The 21903-nt window shown below is 37.2% G+C and overlaps 1 protein-coding gene across 4 annotated transcripts in view; it reads right to left on the reverse strand.

Moving 5' to 3' along the window:
* Nucleotides 1-413: 413 nt before the first annotated feature.
* Nucleotides 414-21903, reverse strand: part of LOC109051102 (fibroblast growth factor 12) — a 213513-nt gene continuing 192023 nt past the window's right edge. For all 4 annotated transcript variants that reach the window (XM_042771255.1, XM_042771262.1, XM_042771253.1 and 1 more), the window contains one exon: nucleotides 414-1851. In XM_042771255.1, the coding sequence (XP_042627189.1) occupies nucleotides 1736-1851 (116 nt within the window). In that variant the 3' untranslated portion in view covers nucleotides 414-1735. The remainder of the gene's footprint in view (nucleotides 1852-21903) is intronic.

The raw sequence follows: 21903 nt of genomic DNA on the forward strand, positions 1-21903 counted from the left end.
CAATTTTGTCTCTCTAACAATGTGTCACCCAGGAAGGATAAATAAATAAATAAATAATAAATAAAATAAAATAACATAAAATAAAATAAGATAATACAATGCAATTTTAAAATAAAATAAATTAAAACCTGTGCACTATTAGTTTTACCTAGCTTTATATTAGTTTGACCTCCTGAAGTTGACAGTCAAATTTTGAAGTTAAGCATGTCTTTTTTGTGACATTTTGTACCCTATTTGTGGGGAATGTCATTATTAATTCAATGCTTAAAACATTTAGTTTATTATTTCTGCAATTGTGATTTCTGTGTAAATGCATTTTAAATTCTGCCTCTGTGCTGCATTAAATTACTCTATATAATAGTACAATTGCTTGGAAAAGAATCCTTGGAAAATAAGCCATGCACACAGGGGTCAAAGCTTTAAGTATCATACTTTTATTCTTAAACAATCCTAATTTCATTCTGTTTTATATCAGTGCATATTTTATATATCTCATTATTCATAATGCATAAATGATAGTTTTCCATTAAGGTGAAAACATCTGCAAACATGAAAAATAAAGAATTTTGTTTGTACAGAGCAAAAGTACAGAGTTTTCTTTTCTGGAAACCCAGTTTATCTGGACAATCTTTGCATTGCGTGCCTGTTTTTACACTCTTTATCCCATATATGTGCTATTCATTTGATCATTCCTCAGTTAACCACAAACACACTTTCAGAGGACTTATGCATTTACACCATAACTCTCTTTGTTTTGTTGCACCTCATTGCTGCATATTTGGGCACAGCTCTCATGCCATTTTTATTGGAAGACTTATGAATGACAAACTCCTCCTAGTCCACAATCCACCCACCTGTCAAGGCAGACTTCCTGGAAACCAGAATTCTTTGTGCTTTGGACTGGACAGAGTTGGTGTCAGCAATCACACTTTTAGGGCTAAGTTTGCATGAGTGAAAGGGTATTTGTGGATAATTCACAAGAAATCATCTACTTATTTAAAGCTTAGCTGTCTATTGTAACATAGTGTCATGCTCCAGCTGAAACCAAGTTGCAGTTTGGAGGTGTTGAGCATACACACATACAGTGTACTTGTGCTGGATATGTGCATCAAGGCAGGCAAGATTTTTGAAGAAGTGTTTAAGTGGATATTCATATACCTCATACCAAAATGAATAAGCAGCAAAATGCTCTAAGATCCAAAAAGCTTCTGGAATGAGCATACATCCTACATTAACCCTCCTGATGTTCCAATAATTTGGATTTACAAAGTGCATTTACCTTTACCTCTTAGGGTATACCAAAATATAAATAAATAAATAAAAAGCCAAAACACTTGGTAAAATCTGCATAATATTCACAAACAGAAACAATTGTAATGACACTGAGCAATGATAGAAATATTCCCAATTTTCTTGATAACAGCAAAGCATAAATAATTTCTCACAACATGAACCCCAAATAATATTCCTATTGTTGTCAGTCAAATGACTGTCCAATTAATTTTTTTTTTTTTTTTTTTTTTGCATTAAATGTGAGTTCAGCTCCTGATTGTAATGGTAACATTTATTTCTCTTATTTCTCTTTTCCCCCCTCTGTGTTCTTCTAACAGTTTTCTCAGGCAAGAGTTCAGTTTGTCATCTTATTGTAGCGTGTTGTACTATTCCCGTGGTTGGAGGCGTAAGGGCAAGGGGAAAGGGCTACTCTCTCTCAGTAGCCTCCTGTGTTTGGGCCCTGCTATGTGGAGTTCTGGTTGACCACTTTGCCTCCGTTCATTGTTGGGGTTCCTGAGCTTTTCCTGGAGCGTTGCTTCTCTTCAATCTCATGCAGCGAAGGTTCTCTGTACATGCAAACTGCAATATACAAACATATCAACACATTGATATTCATTACTTTTGAATACATTAATTAAGAGTTATGAGATTTATGGCTACCATCTTATACTTGAGTTCTGCATTTTGGATTTTTATTAAAAAAAATAAAACTGCACAAATGCTAAATGTTAAAATCAACATGAAATGAAAATTGAACATATCTTCTTTATATACACTCTTGTTATTGTTGTGTTCAATTTATCAGTGTATGTTATTCCAAAAGAAAACTTTTGGTTTGACTGGTTTGACTTCTTGCATAACTTGCAGCATTTTTTTTTATTCTTGTGTTACATATAAGCCCTCTTATTTTTAAACCATCATCACAAACCACAAAGGAAAGCATCACATGCTTGTTATTTTTATTTTTATTATAACATCATGGAGTCAAGGGGTGGGCTCTTTTGAGTAAGACTGATAAGTACTCTTTAAATATCACCATGGCAACTGTTTAGCCAAGCCCTTACAACAATTTAGAGAACCCTAGCAACCAAGTAGTAAATTGAGCCAGCCATATCTTGGCACCTGAACATCATAGAATCACAGGGTTTGGCTCTTTTGATTCAGACTGGAAAACAGTCTCTAAATATCACTATATAAACTGTGTAAATCAGCCTAGCAATTATTTAGAGCACCCTAGCAACAACATGAAACCATATTCCAACACCAGAACATTGCACAGACAATCCGCAATCACACAGAAGACTTTAGTTTTAGACATTTTTTACCATGGCAACAATCTAGCAATGCTCCAGCAACCATTATTACCATCCTAGCAACCATATAATAAATTGAACCAGCCATATCTCTGAACCAGAATAACATACATACATAGGGATGGGCTCTTTTGACTTAGACTGCCCAGTTGTCTTTAATTATCACAATGGTAATTCTCTAGCCGTGCCTTAGAAACCACTGAGAGGTTACCTCTTTTGACTCAGACATCAATAAGCCTTAGATACCATGACCCAGCAACCATTTAGAACATCATAGCAACCGCATATCTCAGCACCAGAACACTGTAGGGTTGGCCTCTATTGACATGGGGTAGTGTACTCATATCATATAAACTCTATAGCAACTACATAGTAACCATCTGTCACAACTAGTAACTGCCTAGCAACGACCCATAACAACCTTGAGACCGCCTAGCAACCATCTTAGCAACTGAAATGCCCTAGTAACTACACTGAACATAATAGCATCTACCTAGTAACAACCTAGCAAATCACCCAGAACACCCTAGCAAACACCTAGAAACACCTTAGCAACCACCCATAAAACCCTAACAATGACTAGCAACACCCTAGCAACTATATTGCAACACCCTTACAACTGCCTAGCAACAACCCAGAATATCATAGCAACATCCTAGCAACTTCCTAGTAACTCAATAACAATACCCTAGCAACCACTCAGAATACCCTAGCAACTGCCTGGCAACACCTTAGTAACCACCCTTAACACCCCAGCAACTGCATAGCAACCACATAACAACACTCTAGCAACCCCATAGATTTAACATTGGCACAAATTTTGTGAGAACATACTGTATCTCTGGATCAAAAAGTCAGTTGGGACACTTGGGGTGGGCTTATTTGACTCAGTGAAGTGAAGCAAGCACCCAATAAGTAATGACATACCAACCTCCTAGACATATCCTAGCCACCAGTTACTGGACCCTGGTGGCTAGTATTTGTAATACTTCCACTATACATAAACTTCCACTGAAAAAGGATGAGAGAAGGATCTCTATGGATCAGAACATCATAGAGACAAGAAGATGGGCTTATTTGTAGTGGTGTTTGCAAAACAAGGCATCACTATTACTTATAAATATTATCTTACATGCTTCTTTTTTTTCCATTTTGTCACTTACATTTAGTCATTTACCATATGCTTTTATCCAAAGCGACTTACAAATGAGGACAATCAAACCAACAAAAGAGCAATAATATGTAAGTGCAGTGACAAGTCCAAGTTAGTCTAATGCAGTACACATGGCAAGATTTATTTTTTTCTTAATAATAAATAAAAAGTTAACAAGTAGATAGAACAGAAAAAAGAATAGAGAATGCTAGTGTTGGAGGGTCAATTTTTTTTTATAATAAATTAAAAGAAAACAAGTAGATAGAATAGAAAAAAGAATAGAGAACACCAGTGTTAGTGTTTTTGATATATATATAAATTAGAAGAAAACAAGTAGATAGTATAGAAATAGAATATATAGTGCTAGTGTTAGATGGTCAAGTGTAGATGGAAGAGATGTGTTTGTAGCTTTCTAGTTTCTTGAAGATGGCCAAAGACTCTGCTGCTTGGATTGAGTTGGGCAGGTCATTCTACCAGCAGGGAACAGTTCAGGTAAAAGTCAGTGCAAGTGATTTTGTGCCTCTTTGGGATAGCACTATAATGCACCATTCACTAGCAGAACGCAAGCTGACTGGAACTGACTGGAAGACCTGCCAAGAGAGTATTGCAATAGTCCAGCCTGCACAGAACAAGAGCTTGGAACAAGGTGTTGTGTAGCATGTTCTGAAAGAATGGGTCCAATCTTCCTAACAATAATAAAATTTTAAATATATTATGATGGGTTGATTGAAACCACAAGCAGTTCTGTCTTGGCAAGGTTGAGTTGAAGGTGATGGTCCTTCATCCAGCAAGAAATTTCTGTTAGACATGCTGAGATGCAAGCAGTACTTCCATACAAATTTTGGTGCATAACTGATAACAGTTTCTTGTAGACCCACAAGTGAGGTGCCATCTCATTTGGCTTACTGGGGAAAGGTGTGCTATAACTTTTATAAGTGACTGGGTGTATGATGTTCACACAGTGGGCAAAAAATCACATGGATATAATATTGGACAGAGCTTTGTGACATCGTATCTCCACATCAAAATTGCAGTTGGCTCTAAAACGATCATGCAAAAGATCATTTAAAAAAAAAAGCCCATGCCGAGCTTTGCCTTTTCTTCAGAAAATATTCATATTGAAGTCATGCATCAATATTATTAGTAATGTATTATTAGAATCCATGCTATAATGCTTAGGGACTGTAATGTTATGTTCTTCACTGAAACATGGCTCTGCAATGATGTCCCAAACAGCGTGGTGCATATGGATGGATGCTCTTTCTTCAGGGCTGACAGAGTAGCAGAAACCTCTGGTAAAAACAAGGGTGGTGGACATAGGCGGAGTTTCACTTTTATGCTTGGGGGGGGCACCCACTGGCAGACGAGTCACGAACACTTTTTTTTTAATATGTTCTATATTTCATATATTTATATAATATATATTTGACAGTAAAATACATAATAAATAAATAAAAAAATAAATAAATAAATAAAACTTTTTTTCCCGAGGGTACCCACAGAGTTTTTTTTATTTATTTTTTTATGGAGGACCAAATGATCAGTGAGAGCAGAATAATTGTGCCACACGTTTCAAACTCAACTAAATGGTAAAATACATATATCAAGAGCATGCTCACAGATGAAAACAGAGAACAAAACAGCATTGGATGCAGTGGATTAGAGCCCTGCAGGGTCCTCAAATATAAGCCCTAGCCAGTCTTTTTTCCCCATTTCCCCAAAAACAGCTTATACTACTCTTTCAGCTATTAAAGTAGTTCAGTCTTGTATGTAATGGAAAAGTGAATATATTTCGTTTCGTTTTTTTATTAAAATTTATTTAGATAAACGTTTGGAGCATTTTTTTTGTTCCTAAAATGTAAGCGGCCAGCGGCAGACAGTGAAATTGATTATAGCCTATATGTTTAATCAATTTAGCCTTCTCAAATCATCACATCTTATATATAAATCTATATTTATAACAGTTCAAGCATATTACAATGTTAGTTTAAATGTTTAACCTAGAGTGAGAGTGGAAGCCGCAGGACATGGAGGCGCCAGCGCGATCAATAGTATTTTTTTCTAGCAGTGGAAACAACTTAAAATACGCAGTCACTTTTGCTCATAAAGGTAAGAGTAATACATCATTTTAAACTATAAAGGGTCTAGTTTTATTTTGGGGTGTGTGCACTCACAATATCAACAAAACGTTGTGCTTTTATAAAATAAAGAAAACAAATGCTTTCTGCCGTCTCGGTCTTGAACAGGAGTACTTCACAATGATTTTTTTTTTTCTTAGATTCAATGATGAACCTAAACTCAGTGAATTGCCTGACAGAAATGATAAAAAAAAAATATAGAAATCTTTAAATTACTTCTTTAAAATGAAATAATTCTAATTGAAAATAGAAACTCTTTCATTGTGTAATCAGTGCATTTCTCTCTAAAGGCACATCCAATGAGATGGCGAGTCATTTTTTTCATAACCATAATTGATGGATGTCTAAGGAAAAGCCTAAAACAGGCCCGATTATAATTTGCATTTTATTTTATAACTCTTTACATTAAAAAACAAAACAAAAAAAAACAAAAAAAAAAAAAACATACATAAGGCATATGTAAAACTGTAAAAAAACTGTAAAATTGTAGCCTATAGAAAATTATAAAAAATATTTTTTTTCTTCTGATTTTTATGTTGCTCTGTTCTGAATACCTTAAAATTTAAAGGACTTGCTGCAAACACAATTTTTGTCTGATATGTGAATTATTTATTATCCTATTAAAAAAAAACATTATTATCCATTCAGCAAATGCTTTAAAAACAGCTTTAAAAACACTTTATTGCATTCCAGATGCTTTTAAAGTACTTTTTACTATAAATTTTATGGACAGCTTGAATTTTAAATGTTGTCATGAATTATTTGTATTCCCATTTGTAAAATAGCCAACAAATTAATTGTTGCGCGCTTACCCGATCTCATGATGAAATATAGCACGGTTTTCTGCTTCTATTTGGCGTAATATGTATATGCAGAAATTTACTTTGGCATGCAAAAGACATAATTAATGGCATGGCTGGTTCAGTCGACAGAAATGCGGGACACACGGGCCTATAATAACTGCTGAAATGTTTGCGGGGCAAATCTCAGGTCAGTATGAGCGCTCATGGTATGCACAGTCATCTTTAAGTTTCTAAAAAGAGTAATCGACGATGCGATCGCACATTTCACAAGATCCACTTCAGCTGTCACTAGCCAAGGGTGAATAAGCCTTGTGTATGTGCTTTAACTAAATACTGAATCACGCGCCACACTCAAGGCCATCGCTTCAAAAATCGCCTGTCCAATTCAGCCCAGAAATGACTCAGTCCACCACATTTTTTATTAGTGAGTTTATAAAGAAAACAACGAATATTTGTTAACTTGCTAAAGCTGGAAAATAACGAAAAGAGAGTCATCTCATGTCCTCTCAAGTTAAGAACCATCCGCGACTCGGGAGGATATGGGACTTAAATAATTAATTTAACCCAAAACGTACTTATTCTAACCACTAAAATAATAAAATAATACAAATAAAATGAGAAAATGTTAATTTTTAAATTTTTTATATTTTATTCATAGCTCAGACAAAATATCATTATTGGCTCTCGTCTGGGGGGGCAGTGCCCCCCCTAGCCCCCCCTAAACTCCGCCTATGGTGGTGGAGTATGCATTTATGTAAACAAATCATGGTGTAAAGACTCAGTCATTGTTGATACCTACTGCTCTGCTGATCTTGAGTTGCTGATTATCAAGTGCAGACCATTCAACCTACCATGTGAATTTGCATGCATTGTTGCTGCTGCAGTTTATATACGACCGGATACTAATGCTAACGTGGCTATGAAAGAACTTTGGGCTGCTATTAGCAAATTACAAACCTTGCACTCGGATGGGGCCTTTATTGTTGCTGGGGACTTTAATCACTGCACTTTAAGATCTGTTCTCCCTAAATTTCACCAAAATGTCTCCTGTTCTACAAGGGGACATAAAACATTGGACCACGTATATACCAATGTGACTGATGCCTACAAAGTCACACCCCTCCCCCACCTGGGTCAGTCTGACCACCTCTCTTTGTTCCTGCTCCCCAAGTATACCCCGGTCATCAGATGTGTGAAACCTACAATAAGAACTGTTAAAATCTGGCTGGAAGGTGCTGAAAGGTGCTGACTCCACTCTTCAACATCAATTCCAGCACACAGACTGGAGTGAGTTTGCTGCCCAGGCCACCACAAACTCTCAGATCAACATTGACAATTACACCAACTCTGTCCTGGAGCACATCAACAGATGTGTGGGCAGAGTGACCACACACAAAAAATGGAAAATTTTCCCCAATCAGAAGCCCTGGATGAACAGAGAGGTTCGCCTCCTGCTCAAAGCAAGAGATGCAGCCTTCAGGTCTGGAGACCGGGAGGCTTACAGCTCATCCAGAGCCAACTTGAGGAAGGGTATCTGCCAGGCCAAACTCACACAAAAACAGAGGATTGAAGAACACTTCATTTCTTCAGACCCCGGCATATGTGGCAAAGCATACAAACTATCACAGACTACAAACCAACACTGTGCCCCCTCCAGCTCTGCCTCCCTCCCTGACGAGCTCAATCACTTTTATGCTCGTTTTGATCAAAATAATAAGGAGATCTCCCTCAAAGCTGAGCATCAACCCAATGAACTGCCTCTCACACTCTCCACCTCAGATGTTTACTCCACTCTGTGTAAGGTGAATGCACAGAAGGGAGCTGGCCTTGATGGAATACCTGGTCATGTTCTTAAAGCCTGTGCGGAGCAGCTGGCTGAGGTCTTCACGGACATTTTCAATCTGTCCCTGGCCCAGGCAACGTTCCCCACTAGTTTCAAAACCTCCACCATCGTGCCAGTTCTGAAGCACTCCACTGCCTCGGTCCCTAACGACTTCCATCCTGTTGCACTCACCCCCATCATTACCAAGTGCTTTGAGAAACTGGTTGCAACCCATTTCCTGTCTCCCTGCTACACTAGACCCATTCCAATTTGCCTATCGCCGCAATTGGTCAACATAGGACGCCATCTCTTTGGCACTCCACTCTGCCCTCAACCACCTGGACAGTCAAAATACACATGTGAGAATGCTGTTCATTGATTTCAGTTCTGCATTTAATACGGTAATCCCCTCCAAGTTGATCTCCAAGCTCAGGCAGCTTTCTTTTTCTTTCTTTCTTTATTTATTAAGCACTTTTACACAACTTGTCATTGAAGAAAGTGCTGTACAAACACAATAAACAATCATAAACACATACATCATTAACACCACATATAAATAACAATGAAATAAACCCCTCAGTTTGATAATCTACAAATGCAACTACTATACCCCATTAAATGCTAGAGCTAGGAGGTATTCTTTAAGCATATGTTTAAAAACAGTAAATGTACGTTCCAATCTGATAGAAAGTGGTAGATCATTCCAGAGTTTAGGAGCTATCGCTACAAAAGCTCGATCTCCACTTCTCCGCTTTGTTCTTGGAGTTGTTAAAACCAGCTGGTCAGCTGACCTCAAGGACCGTTTTGGTTCCTATTTCTTAATAAGATTTGCCAGGTACAACGGAGGCATACCATGCAATGATTTATAAACAAAAATTAACATTTTAAGATTTATTCTGTAGTCAATCGGTAGCCAATTTAAAGAGCTCAATACTGGGGTAATGTGGTCTCGCTTACGAGTACCCGTCAAAAGTCTCGCGGCGGCGTTTTGAACTAGTTGTAAGCGTTTAATCAGTGTCTTATTTATGCCGACATATAGTGCATTGCAGTAATCTAGTCTTGTAAATATAAATGCATGAATGAGCTATGCATCTTAAAAAAATGTTCACCTGGCTGTGTGGTGTGCCACCAACAATCTGGAACTAAACATCCAGAAGACAAAGGAGATCATTGTGGACTTCAGGCGGACTAGGAGTCATGCACACACCCCCATCTACATCAGCATCAGCTTGGAATCAGCACATCCATCTGCAACTAGATTCTAGATTTTCTGACTAACAGACCTCAGTCTGTTAACTTAGATAACCTCTCCTCCTCCATCATCAACCCTGAACACCGACGTGCCACAGGGCTGCGTACTGAGCCCTCTCCTGTACTCCCTATTCACCCATGACTGTGTTCCTGTTTATGGCTCCAACACCATAATCAAATTCGCAGATGAAACCACGGTGGTAGGTCTGATCAAGGATGATGATGAGTCAACCTACAAGGATGAGGTGCAGCACCTGGCTGTGTGGTGTGCCACCAACAATCTGAAACTAAACATCCAGAAGACAAAGGAGATCATTGTGGACTTCAGGCGGACTAGGAGTCATGCACACACCCCCATCTACATCAACGGAGCTGTAGTGGAGTGTGTGTTGAGTTTCAAGTTCCTTGGCATTCACATCTCTGATGACCTCACCTGGTCCCCAAACACCTCTACCCTGGTCAAAAAGGTGCAGCAGCGCCTTTACTTCTTACGGAGCCTTAAGAAAGTTTATCTGAGTCCCAGGATCCTTGTGGAATTCTACCGCTGTACCACTGAGAGCATACTCACAAACTGCATCTCAGTATGGTACAGCAATTGCTCCGCATCTGACCGCAAAGCACTCCAGGGGTAGTGAAGACTGCTCAACGGATCACCGGTACCCAGTTAACCACCATTGAGAACATTTACCATAAGCACTGCCTTGGGCAGGGCAAGGAACATCATCAAGGATGCCTCTCATCCTAACCATTGACTTTTCACCCTCCTTCCATCAGGCAGGCGTTACAGGAGCCTACGCTCTCGCACTAGTAGGCTCAGGTAGAGCTTGTTCCCTGAGGCTGTGACACTTCTAAACTCCACACCACCAATCTAACCTGCACCTGCTTTCTTACTGCACTGGTCACAGTACTTTAAATACATGTATTTGCACTACTAATATTTTGCAAAGACTACACATTGTTCAAGCTATCACACTGTAAGCTAACTAACGTTGTTACTGTACATAGCACAGTAAACTATTTTTGTAAAAATATCATTGCACTACTGATTACTTGCATAGAATACATTGTTTAACAGTACTATTGTACACTCAACCAACTGTATTTATTACCACTGTTCTTACGTTGCTGCTGTTCATAATGTACATATAACCCTACATTGCTGCTGTTCATAATGTAAATAAAACCCTACATTGCTGCTGTTCATAATGTACATATAATCCCTACATTGCATTCTTTTTTATATTCTGTACATACTCTGCTTAATACTGTATATAGCAACTCCACTGTACATTCTGTAAATCATAGCTTCACTTACTCTGAAATTAAACATATATAAAAACACTATATTCTTGCACTTCTGGTTAGACGCTAACTGCATTTTATTAGCTCTGTACTTGTACTCTGCATAATGACAATAAAGTTGAATCTAATCTAAAAAAAAAAAATAATAATGTAAATGTAATGTACATTAAAAAAAATGTGTATATCTAGTTAGTGGTGTTTGCCACTAGGTGGCGGCCACATAGCCACACCGTAGTAACCATTTAAACAACCCTAACAACCAAATAGCAAAATAGAGTTGCAAAGTCATAGAGACATCATAGAGCCATCTTGGTGGGTTCATTGGATTCAGCCAGGCAACCAGTCTGTAAGTATCATGGTAAGTGTGTAGCCACTCCCAATTAAGCAGCTATTTATACCACCCTAGAAACCATACTGTAACATGGACAATCCATATCACAGCCCAAGAACATCACAGAGACATGGGAATGGCAAACCTCAGACATATTTTAGTGGGTTGTAAGAACACCCAATTAAGTACTGAAGTTCGTGGTGAAAGAGACCAAGAGAGTGTCAACAAACGCCATCCCCCAAAATGCCAATAATACCTTACCAAAAAGGCAGGAGAAAAAGGGGGCTAAGTCCCTGTCCGCTGATGCAGGCCAGCTGAATAGAGCCAGGGACTGGGAAATGTAGGCCGACTTAATCCACAGACTTACTTCCCCATTTGAAATTGCAGTCACCAATCTGCACCCAGACCTGGTTCTCTGGTCCAACTCCAGCCAGATCATCATAATAGTCGAACTGACAGTCCCTTGGGAAGAGGTCATTAACAAGGCCTTTGCAGGGGCGTAGATTACACGGGGGTGATAAAAAATATCACGTAAATTCCCCCGCACTTTTTCAGCCAAATGTGTTTGAATAGAGGTTTTCAGAAGCTGGTGTGAATGAATATAGATTTTAACTCAAAGAGACAAAGATGGTCTGCGCAAAACCTGATATTTTATTCGGACCCAGTTACCCAGAATGGGCTAGTTGCATATCTCCGCCATCTTGCAATTAAGTCCACCCAAATTTGAACATATATACTTCCGGTTGTGCTAAACGCCAGTGCAGAGAACTGGAGAATTCCAAATATTACCTTCTATATGTTTACAGGATTTATAATATCACTTCAAATGCAAATAAGATCTACACTGCTATTATTACTATACTATAAATTGTAACTGAGCCAGTGCATTTGAAACTTACGTATGTTTGGGTCTGGTGAATGAATTAAATACACTAATGTTAATCCCTACTGTTCACGAAATGAAAGTTGAACTCATGGTGTGTACACACAGCTACATAATGTCTTTTCCCCTTACCAATTATGTAAATGTACAAATTACTTATTTGTCGAAAATGTTTGTATTACATTGATTTTTTTTTTTTTTTTTTTTTTAATGAAATATTTTCCTTGTGAGACATGGGCTGTGATTTCATAAATATCCATTTTCAATCGTGCACATATATCAGTTTGTTTCATCATTATTTTCACAACATATTTTAATATTTTACACAGTTAACTTTGCATCAAACTTATTTTTTAAATGAAAAAAAAAAAAAAAAAATGGGCTGTAAAATGGTACAACTATAATTCATGACTAATTTTAATATTTGTTTTATCTGATAATTAATGCAAAAGAAATTGTAAAAACATGCGCTGCTTATACAGTCCCTGACAAAAGTCTTGTCGCTTACTTATTTTGTAGAAACACCTGCTATTAACCTGACTTTTAATTAATCAATTGGTGTTAGAAATTGCTCATATGAAAAGCAAAAACCCTCCCAAATGATGTTTAATGCACTGAAATAAATTAGTATCACTGAAAAAAAGATTTATCATTTAATCAAGACAGAAAGGTCAAATTTTGGCAAGACAAAAGTTTTGTCGCCTATACAGAAATTGAACAAATTTACCGCAAATACAAAAATATGTCAGCAAATTAAGTAGTGGTGCTGTGAGATCCAAATTTAATATCTTGTATGACTTCCATGAGCTTGAAGGACTGCATCCATGCAGTTTGGCAAGGATTCATACAATTTATTGATGATGTCATCAGGAATAGCAAAGAAAGCAGTCTTGCATGCCTCCCAGAATTCATCAATACTCTTTGGTTTCGTCTTCCATGCTTCCTCTTTCATCCTACCCCACATATGCTCAATGATATTCATGTCTGGTGACTGGGCTGGCCAATCCTAGAGCATCTTGATCTTCTTCGCCTTGAGGAACTTTGATGTGGAGATGGAAGTATGCGATGGAGCACCATCCTCCTGCAGAATTTGGCCTCTTTTATGGTTGGGAATATAAGAGGTAGCTAAGATTTCTTGGTATTTTAGACTATTGATGTTGCCTTCCACCCTGCAGATCTCTCGCACACCCCCATACTGGATTTAACCCCAGACCATGATTTTTCCGCCACCAAACTTCACTGTTTTCTGGGTGAATCTCAGATCCATGCGGGCTCCAGTAGGTCTCCTGCAATATTTGCGGTGACTGTGGTGTAATTCAACAGAAGATTCATCTGAAAAATCCACCTTCTGCCACTTTTCCAGTGTCCATCCTTTTAGCAGGCTGTGGGCCTTGGCAAATGCCACACGGTTTTTCAATTGTCTTTTGTTTAGTGGTGGCTTCTGGGCACTGATTCGACCATGGAGGCCATTTCGAGACAGAATCCGACAAACTGTTCTGGTTGACACAGGGACTTCAGGATCCCTGTGGACTGATTAACCGCTGACGCTGAACCGCATAATTAACAGAAGAAAGAATAAAGCAATCTCTGCGTTGTATGTTGATGAATTTCCACTCAGAGGTATGCAATAATGTAGGGAGGATGTTTTCTCATGTCTTTGATATACCAATATCCGTTGTTTAATTTGTAAAACATTAATTATATCCATCTAGCCAAATTTCGTATGTTAGTTTCCCTTAAATGCAAGTGTTGCAAGACCGGAAGTAAGTATGCACACACTCGCGTCGCCAAAGCTCACCGGCGCCATCTTGTTGCCCATAAAGCGAGATGAACATCGCGGAGCGCAACACTCATGCAGTGTGTGTTTCATTCATACTCGACGCCGGAGGGCGCTCTCACGCAGAAAGTCGAATCAGGAAATTAGACAAAAGCATCTAGCTATGGGCTAGTTTGCATATCTCCGCCATCTTGTATTTCCGGTTTAGCGAGTGTGTGCATAGATACTTCTGGTTGTGCTAAACGCTAGTGCAGAGAATTGGAGAAATCCAAATATTACCTTCTATATATTAATAGGATTTAAAACATCACTTCAAATGCAAATAATATCTACACTGCTATTATTATAATACTATAAATGTTAACTGAGCCAGTGCATTTGAAATTTACGTACGTTTGGGTCTGGTGAATGAATGAAATACACTAATCCCTACTGTTCACGAAATGTTGAACTCATGGTGTGTACACACAGCTACACAATGTCTTTTTCCCTTACCAATCATGTAAATGTGCAAATTACTTATTTCTCGAAAATAATTTTTTTTTTATTATTATTATTTACCTTGTGAGACACCCAGACAGCAAGCAGTTTCGGCCCAGATCCGGCCGAACAGGCTGTAAAAAGATGCAACTAATACATTACTACTTTAAAGATTTGTTTTATCTGATAATTAATGCAAAATAAATCGTAAAAATATTGCGCTGCTTATAGACATAATTATATATGCAACAGATCTTTCACAAAACAGATGAATATTAATAGAAACACACAGGTAATGCAAACACCGATCTTTCAATTAATGCCAATAACAATAATTAAAATACATTGTTAAATTGTAGTTATCAAATAATAAAACATACATGCAGAAATCTCTAAGCGTCTCATTTGACAATCGCAAACCTTATGATCCTATAAACAGCAGTCAGAACAAAATCAACTCTCCGAAAATGTAGAGTATTGCAGATTTGAGTGGTTTGTCTTTGAATGAAGAGATACTCGTGGACTGACTAACCACTGACGCTGAACCGCATAATCAACAGAATAATGAATGAAGCAATCTCCACGTTTTGGCTTAATTAATTTCCACACACAGGTACGCAATTATGTAGCGAGGATGTTTTCTCTTGTCTTTGATATCACTATCTGCTTTTTAATTCGAAAAAACATTAATTATTTATATCTAGCCAAGTTTCATATAAAGTTTCTCCTGACAGTAAATGAGAATGTCGCAAGACCGGAAGTAAGTATGCACACACTCACGTCGCTGAAGCTCACCGACACCATCTTGTGCACTGAGCCCATTGCTGTATGAAAACAGCAATATCAGACAACCGGAAACGTTTGGAAACATGAAGACATTTAACATACGATTGCGACAATATATGGTTTATTTGTGTTTTTCAAGGCATCTGCAGGTTATAAATGAAGCATATGAACAATGCAGTGCTAATTGACATAGCATTTATTAGCTGTATAGAAACTATTCTGCCTTATTATGTGATAAAAGTGTTTGTAGTATATAAACATTAACTAATCATTATTATTGATTATTGTTCAGCAGTTATCTGATTTCTAAGCCAATTAAAAGCTATAAATTAGAGAAAAATAAAGTTGTCTAATCAAAAGTTTTTGAACAGTAAAATTGTTAGTTTTTTAATGACGTGTCTTCTGTTCACCAAGCCTGCATTTATTTGATCCAAAGTACAGCAAAACAGTAGTAAAACTGAATAATATTTATAGTGTTTAAAATAACTGTTTTCTATTTGAATATTATAGGCCTATTTTAAAATGTAATTTATTGTGATTTCAAAGCTACATTTTTAGCATCATTACTACAATCACACGATCCTTCAGAAAACATATTGATATTCTTATTTGCTGCTCAAAACACATTTTTTATTATTATGATGATGTTGAAAACATGAGTGAGCAGAAAGTTCAGAAGAACAGTATTTATCTGAAATATAAATCTTTTGTAAAATTATAAATGTCTTTATCATCACTTTTGATCAATTTAAAGCATCCTTGCTAAGTAAAAGTATTAATTTCTATAATTTATTTTCCGAAAAATAAAAAATATACTGACTCTAAGCTTTTGAGCAGTATGGCGTATGTTATAAAAGCTTTTTATTTCACATAAATGCTGATTTTTGGATCTTTCTATTCATCAAAGAATCCTAAAAACTGTTTTAAATATTGATAATAATAATTAAAAAAGTTTTCTTGAGCAGCAAATCAGCATATTAGAATGATTTCTGAAGGATGTGACACTGAAGACTGGAGAAATGATGCTGAAAATACAGCGCTGCATCACACAAATAAATTACAGTTTAAAAGTGATTCAAACAGAAAGCAGTTATTTTAAATAGTAAAAATATTTCACAACATTACTACTTTTGCTGTACTTTGGATCAAATAAATTCAGGCTTGGTGAGCAGAAGAGACTTCTTTATAAAATATAAAAAATATGACTGGAATATAGATTGCAGAAATGTTATACTGTAATGTTATATATATATATATATATATATATATATATATATATATATATATATATATATTATACTGTCAAATGATTAATCACGATAATCACATCCAAAAATAAAAAGCTTTGTTTACATATATATGTATATACAGGGTATATATTATGTATATATAATTTTATTTTGGATGTGATTAATCGTGATTAATCATTTGACAGCCCTAAAGATATATATATATATATATATATATATATATATATATATACATATACATTTCTGTCCCCCTCACTTCTGAAATGATGGCTATGCCCCTGGGCCTTTGAAAGGAAGAAGCTGCAATATGCCAACTTGGCAGCTGAGGCAAAGGAGCGGGGCTGGACAGTGAAAGTACAGTCATGGCCAAGAGTTTTGGCAGTGAAATAAATTTTGTGTTTTGCAAAGTTTGCTGCTTAAACTATTGTGGTGTCCATTTATATTGTTTCTAGATTATTGTAGAGTGATCAGATGCATTTTAAATAATTGCTGAAAGCTTCATTGGCCAAAAAAATGAACTTTTCACAAAAAAAGCTAATTTCACTGTTTTTTGATCCTGAAACAAAATGACCAGCTAACATTAATTGACTGATCATATCAGCAGCACATGTGCAAGTGTGAATGAATATTAGTAATATTAGTAAAATCACTATCATATTAATTAGATTGTAAGAGCAGACTGATTGCTATAAAAGGAGGGAAGAAGCTCTTTCAATCATTGTGTTTTGTTAGCAATGGTTAACTCCAAAGAAACACATGCAGCCATCATCGCTTTGCATCAAAATGGCCTCACATGCAAGGAAATTTCTGCAAAGAATATTGCACCTGAAAGAACCATTTACCGGATCATCAAGAACTTCAAGGAGAGAGGTTTGACTGCAGTGAGGAAGTCTTCAGGATGTCCCAGAACCGTCTCCTCCTGAGGAGTCGTGGAATCGTGTCATCACCAGTGCAGAGATTGCTCAGGAATGAAAGCAGGTTGGTGTGGAGAGCATCTGCACGCACAGTGAGGTGAAGACTTTTGGACAGCAGCCTGGTGTCAAGAAGGGTAGCAAAGAAGCCACTTCTCTCCAAGAAAAACGTCAAGGACTGACTGAAATTCTGCAGAAGTACAAGGATTGGACAGCAGAACACTGCTGCAAAGTTATTTTCTCTGATGAAGCTCCCTTCAGACTGTTTGGGACATCTGTAAAAATGATTGTTCGGAGATGAAAAGGTGAACGCTATCATGAGTCCTGTGACATGCCAACAGTGAAGCATCCTGAGACCATCCATGTGTGGGTTTGCTTTTCAACCAAGAGAGTGGGCTCCCTCATAATTTTGCCCAAAAACACTACCATGAATAAAGAATGGTATCAAAATGTCTTGCAAGAGCAACTTCTTCCAACGATCCATGAGCATTTTAATGATGATCCGTGCATTTTCCAGCATGATGGAGCATCGTGTCACAAAGAAAGAGTGTAAAAGAAGTGGCTCGAAGATCATTGCATTGAAATACTTCATAAGACCATGAAAAAAAAAAAAAATTAGTGAATTGTTGGCCTTCTGGAAAGTATGTTCCTTTACTGTACATGTACTCAATACCTGGTAGGGGCTCATTTTGCTTTAATTACTGCCTCAATTTGGCGTGGCATGGAGGTGATCAGTTTGTGGCACTGCTGAGGTGGTATGGAAGCCCAGGTTTCTTTGACAGTGGCCTTCAGCTTCATCTGCATTTTTTTGGTCTCTTGTTTCTCATTTTCCTCTTGACAATACCCCATAGATTCTCTATGGGGTTCAGGTCTGGTGAGTTTGCTGGCCAGTCAAGCACACCAACACCATAGTCATTTAACCAACTTTTGGTGCTTTTGGCAGTGTGGGCAGGTGCCAAATCCCGCTGGAAAATGAAATGAAATCAATCTTCAAAAAGCTGGTCAGCAGAAGGAAACATGAAGTGCTCCAAAATTTCTTGGTAAACGGGTGCAGTGACTTTAGTTTTCAAAAAACACAATGGACCAACACCGGCAGGTGACATTGCACCCCAAATCATCACAGAGTGTGTAAACTTAACACTGGACTTCAAGCAATTTGGCCTATGAGCTTCTCCACCCTTCCCTCCAGACTCTAGGACCTTGGTTTCCAAATGAAATACAAAACTTGCTCTCATCTAAAATGAGGATTTTGGACCACTGGGCAACAGTCCAGTTCTTCTTCTCCTTAGCCCAGGTAAGACGCCTCTGATGTTGCCTGTGGTTCAGGAGGAATACTCTTAACAAGTGGAATACGACAACTGAGGCCAAATTCCTCGCCACGTCTGTGTGTGGTGGCTCTTGATGCCTTGACCCCAGCCTCAGTCCATTCCTTGTGAAGTTGATTTTGCTTGACAATCCTCATAAGGCTGCGCTTCTGTCGGTTGGTTGTGCATCTTTTTCTTCAACACTTTTCCCTTCCACTCAACTTTCTGTTAACATGCTTGGATACAGCACTCTGTGAACAGCCAGCTTCTTTGACAATTAATGTTTGTGGCTTACCCTCCTCGTGAAGGGTGTCAATGATTGTCTTCTGGACAACTGTCAGATCAGCAGTCTTCCCCATGATTGTGTAGCCTAGTGAACAAAACTGAGAGACCATTTTGAAGGCTCAGGAAACCTTTGCAGGTGTTTTGTTTTGATTGGCATGTCACCATATTCTAATTTGTTGAGATAGTGAATTGGTGGGTTTTTGTTAAATGTGAGCCAAAATAACCACAATTAAAAGAACCAAAGACTTAAACTTCAGTCTGTGTGCATTATTTATTTAATACACCAGTTTCACAATTTCAAAAGAGTTGAATTACTGACATTCTAATTTATTGAGATGCACCTGTAGTTGCCAGTGGGCAAATTACTTGTAAGTACATATCATGGGGAAATGGGGTATACTATGTTAATAGGTTAATAAATCAAGGTTATTGGTCTTTTTTTAGTACTTTTTGCTTTCATAATATCCCACCTAAAACATAACTTAACCTTTTAACTGACATCTCTACTGTACAGTAGACCTTAATTTTGTTAGGGAATAAATCTGTCAAAAGATGGAGATGAGAGAGCAATCTTTCCACAGCTCTACTGCCCCACTTCTGTGTCTGCTTTTTTTTTTACATTTCCAGTTTTCAAGTGACAGCAGCAGTTTACAAACTTCCATCAGTCACACAAAAGGAAGAATGGAAAAATAAAGAGCTAACGCATTATGATTATGTAACACAGGTCGTAAGTCAGGAAGAAGGAGGTGGGAACCAGTGAACACAAAGTAGCGCGACAGCCCCGAGCGGACGACTGTCTTGCACAAACAGAAACAAAACCCAAAACAAAATCCAGGCCTGGTCCTCTCTCGTCCTTCACTGTCGTTATTCCTCTTTTTATCCTTCCGGAGCTCCTCCGTGGGACTTGGTGAGTGGTGCAGGTGTTTCTCGTTTTCAATTACTCCACCGGTCTTGCTCCGTTCCCAAGGCTCTTGGCCCCACCCCACTCATCACAGATTAATTGCTGGAGATTATCTTTTTCTCCCTTTTATGACATTATGTCTTGTTAGGGGCAAAATGTTGAGGCCCCTTCATCCAGTTTGGATGGGTTTCATTCTAACTGGTCAAGGGCCCTAATTCTTTATTTGACTAGTAGCTTATGATTCCATTATAATGTTGAAATTCAGACAAGTTTACATGTAATCACCTACTACAGTCAGCCATTGAATACTATGGGCCTAAAACAAATGCGTAATTTTCTTTCAGGTATAATATGTAATATGTAATATTTTCTTAATTCTATTTATTTATTTATATTTATTTATTTATTTATTTTTATTTAACACACCTCTAAGAATGAAAATACCTGCATGTTCAATAATAAGTAAATACATAAACAAACAAACACGGATGTAGCCTAAACATGATAATTATTTAAATAAGCAGATATTTTAAAAAAGAATATCATAATTTCATGAATATCAAGGACTTTTCTCAGGGTTAATCCATTTGACCTAATCAATATGTGCCTATTCATAAAATTTGTGATATTTTACATATTTGCATCACAAAGTATAGCATGCAAATATGTTTATGTAAATTTATACTACTACTTGTACCTTCACTGCATACGCAAGGGAAAGTTCACCCAAAAATGGAAATTACGTCATCATTTAGTCACCCTCAAGTTGCGTAATTGCAAACCTATGAGTTTATTTCTTCTGTTGAGCACAAAAGAAGATATTTTGCAGAATGTTGGTAACCAGACAGTTAAATGCATAATTTTCTTTCAGGTATACCCTTTTTATTATATAGATGTAATATTTTCTTCATTCTATTTATTTTTATTTCTTTATTTTCATTGAACTTTTTGATACACAATACCCTGTTGGGGGAACTTAATGGCTGCACTTTGTTCTGCACTATGTTCCACCACTTTAAGACAAATGGATTTGTTGTGTTTTCATATTCAAGAGATTATAAGCTACACACAGCCTTTTTTGGGTTTGCATTGAATGTTCTTCGAATTTAATGCTTAATAAATTTGTTTATGAATAAAAATTGATCTGTTGAAAGCAGTTATTTTGAGTTAGATGTCAAATGCTCTCCTCCTATTCAAATTTGACAGTGAAGGAGTGCATACAACATATTTGCCCACCGGCAACTATAATTGGCGCACATTCAAATACGATTTTCAAAAAAAAAAAAAAAAAAAAAAACCTGGGGAAAATAAATGCAGAACATGTTCACATAGGACACAATTACAATGACTATATGCATGAGACCATTCAGAAAAAATTTGGGCACAAACGGGTTGAACCACTGGCCTAAACCTAACAATTTGTCAGTATAAAACAATATGAAACATAGGTTAAGGTAGATGAAAAATTTATAAAAAAATTCCAAAACAAATATGCTTTGTGTGAGGAACAGACCCAAAAGCGATCAACGTCTATCTGAATCACAACAAATACACAAACTGCTGCCTGAAAAGTGCTATGTCAGCTTTGATTGTGAAATGCCATTGGCTCTAGTGTCTTATGACCGAGTTTGTTATGCTGTTTATCTTTTTAATGAGATTTGACTGCATTGATGGAGTAGGATAATTTTCAGCAATTAACACCTTAGGTTTTACTCTATTACTCACATAAAGATGTTAAATGTGATAAAATGTGTCCTGATCTGACAAATGAAGCAAACAATCGAAAGCAGTGGAGTTCCTAGTTTGTCAATATCAATGCCTATAGGGGTACTTTTAGCGTCTTAATAGTAAGCTTTTCAGTTTTTGATGCTTTGAGAGTAAAAATGGGTTGGAATAAAAACAAGCCCCACTCTATATACAATATAGATACAGTATATACTA

Source organism: Cyprinus carpio, chromosome A2, assembly GCF_018340385.1.
Source record: "Cyprinus carpio isolate SPL01 chromosome A2, ASM1834038v1, whole genome shotgun sequence".
NCBI classification, from domain to species: domain Eukaryota; kingdom Metazoa; phylum Chordata; class Actinopteri; order Cypriniformes; family Cyprinidae; genus Cyprinus; species Cyprinus carpio.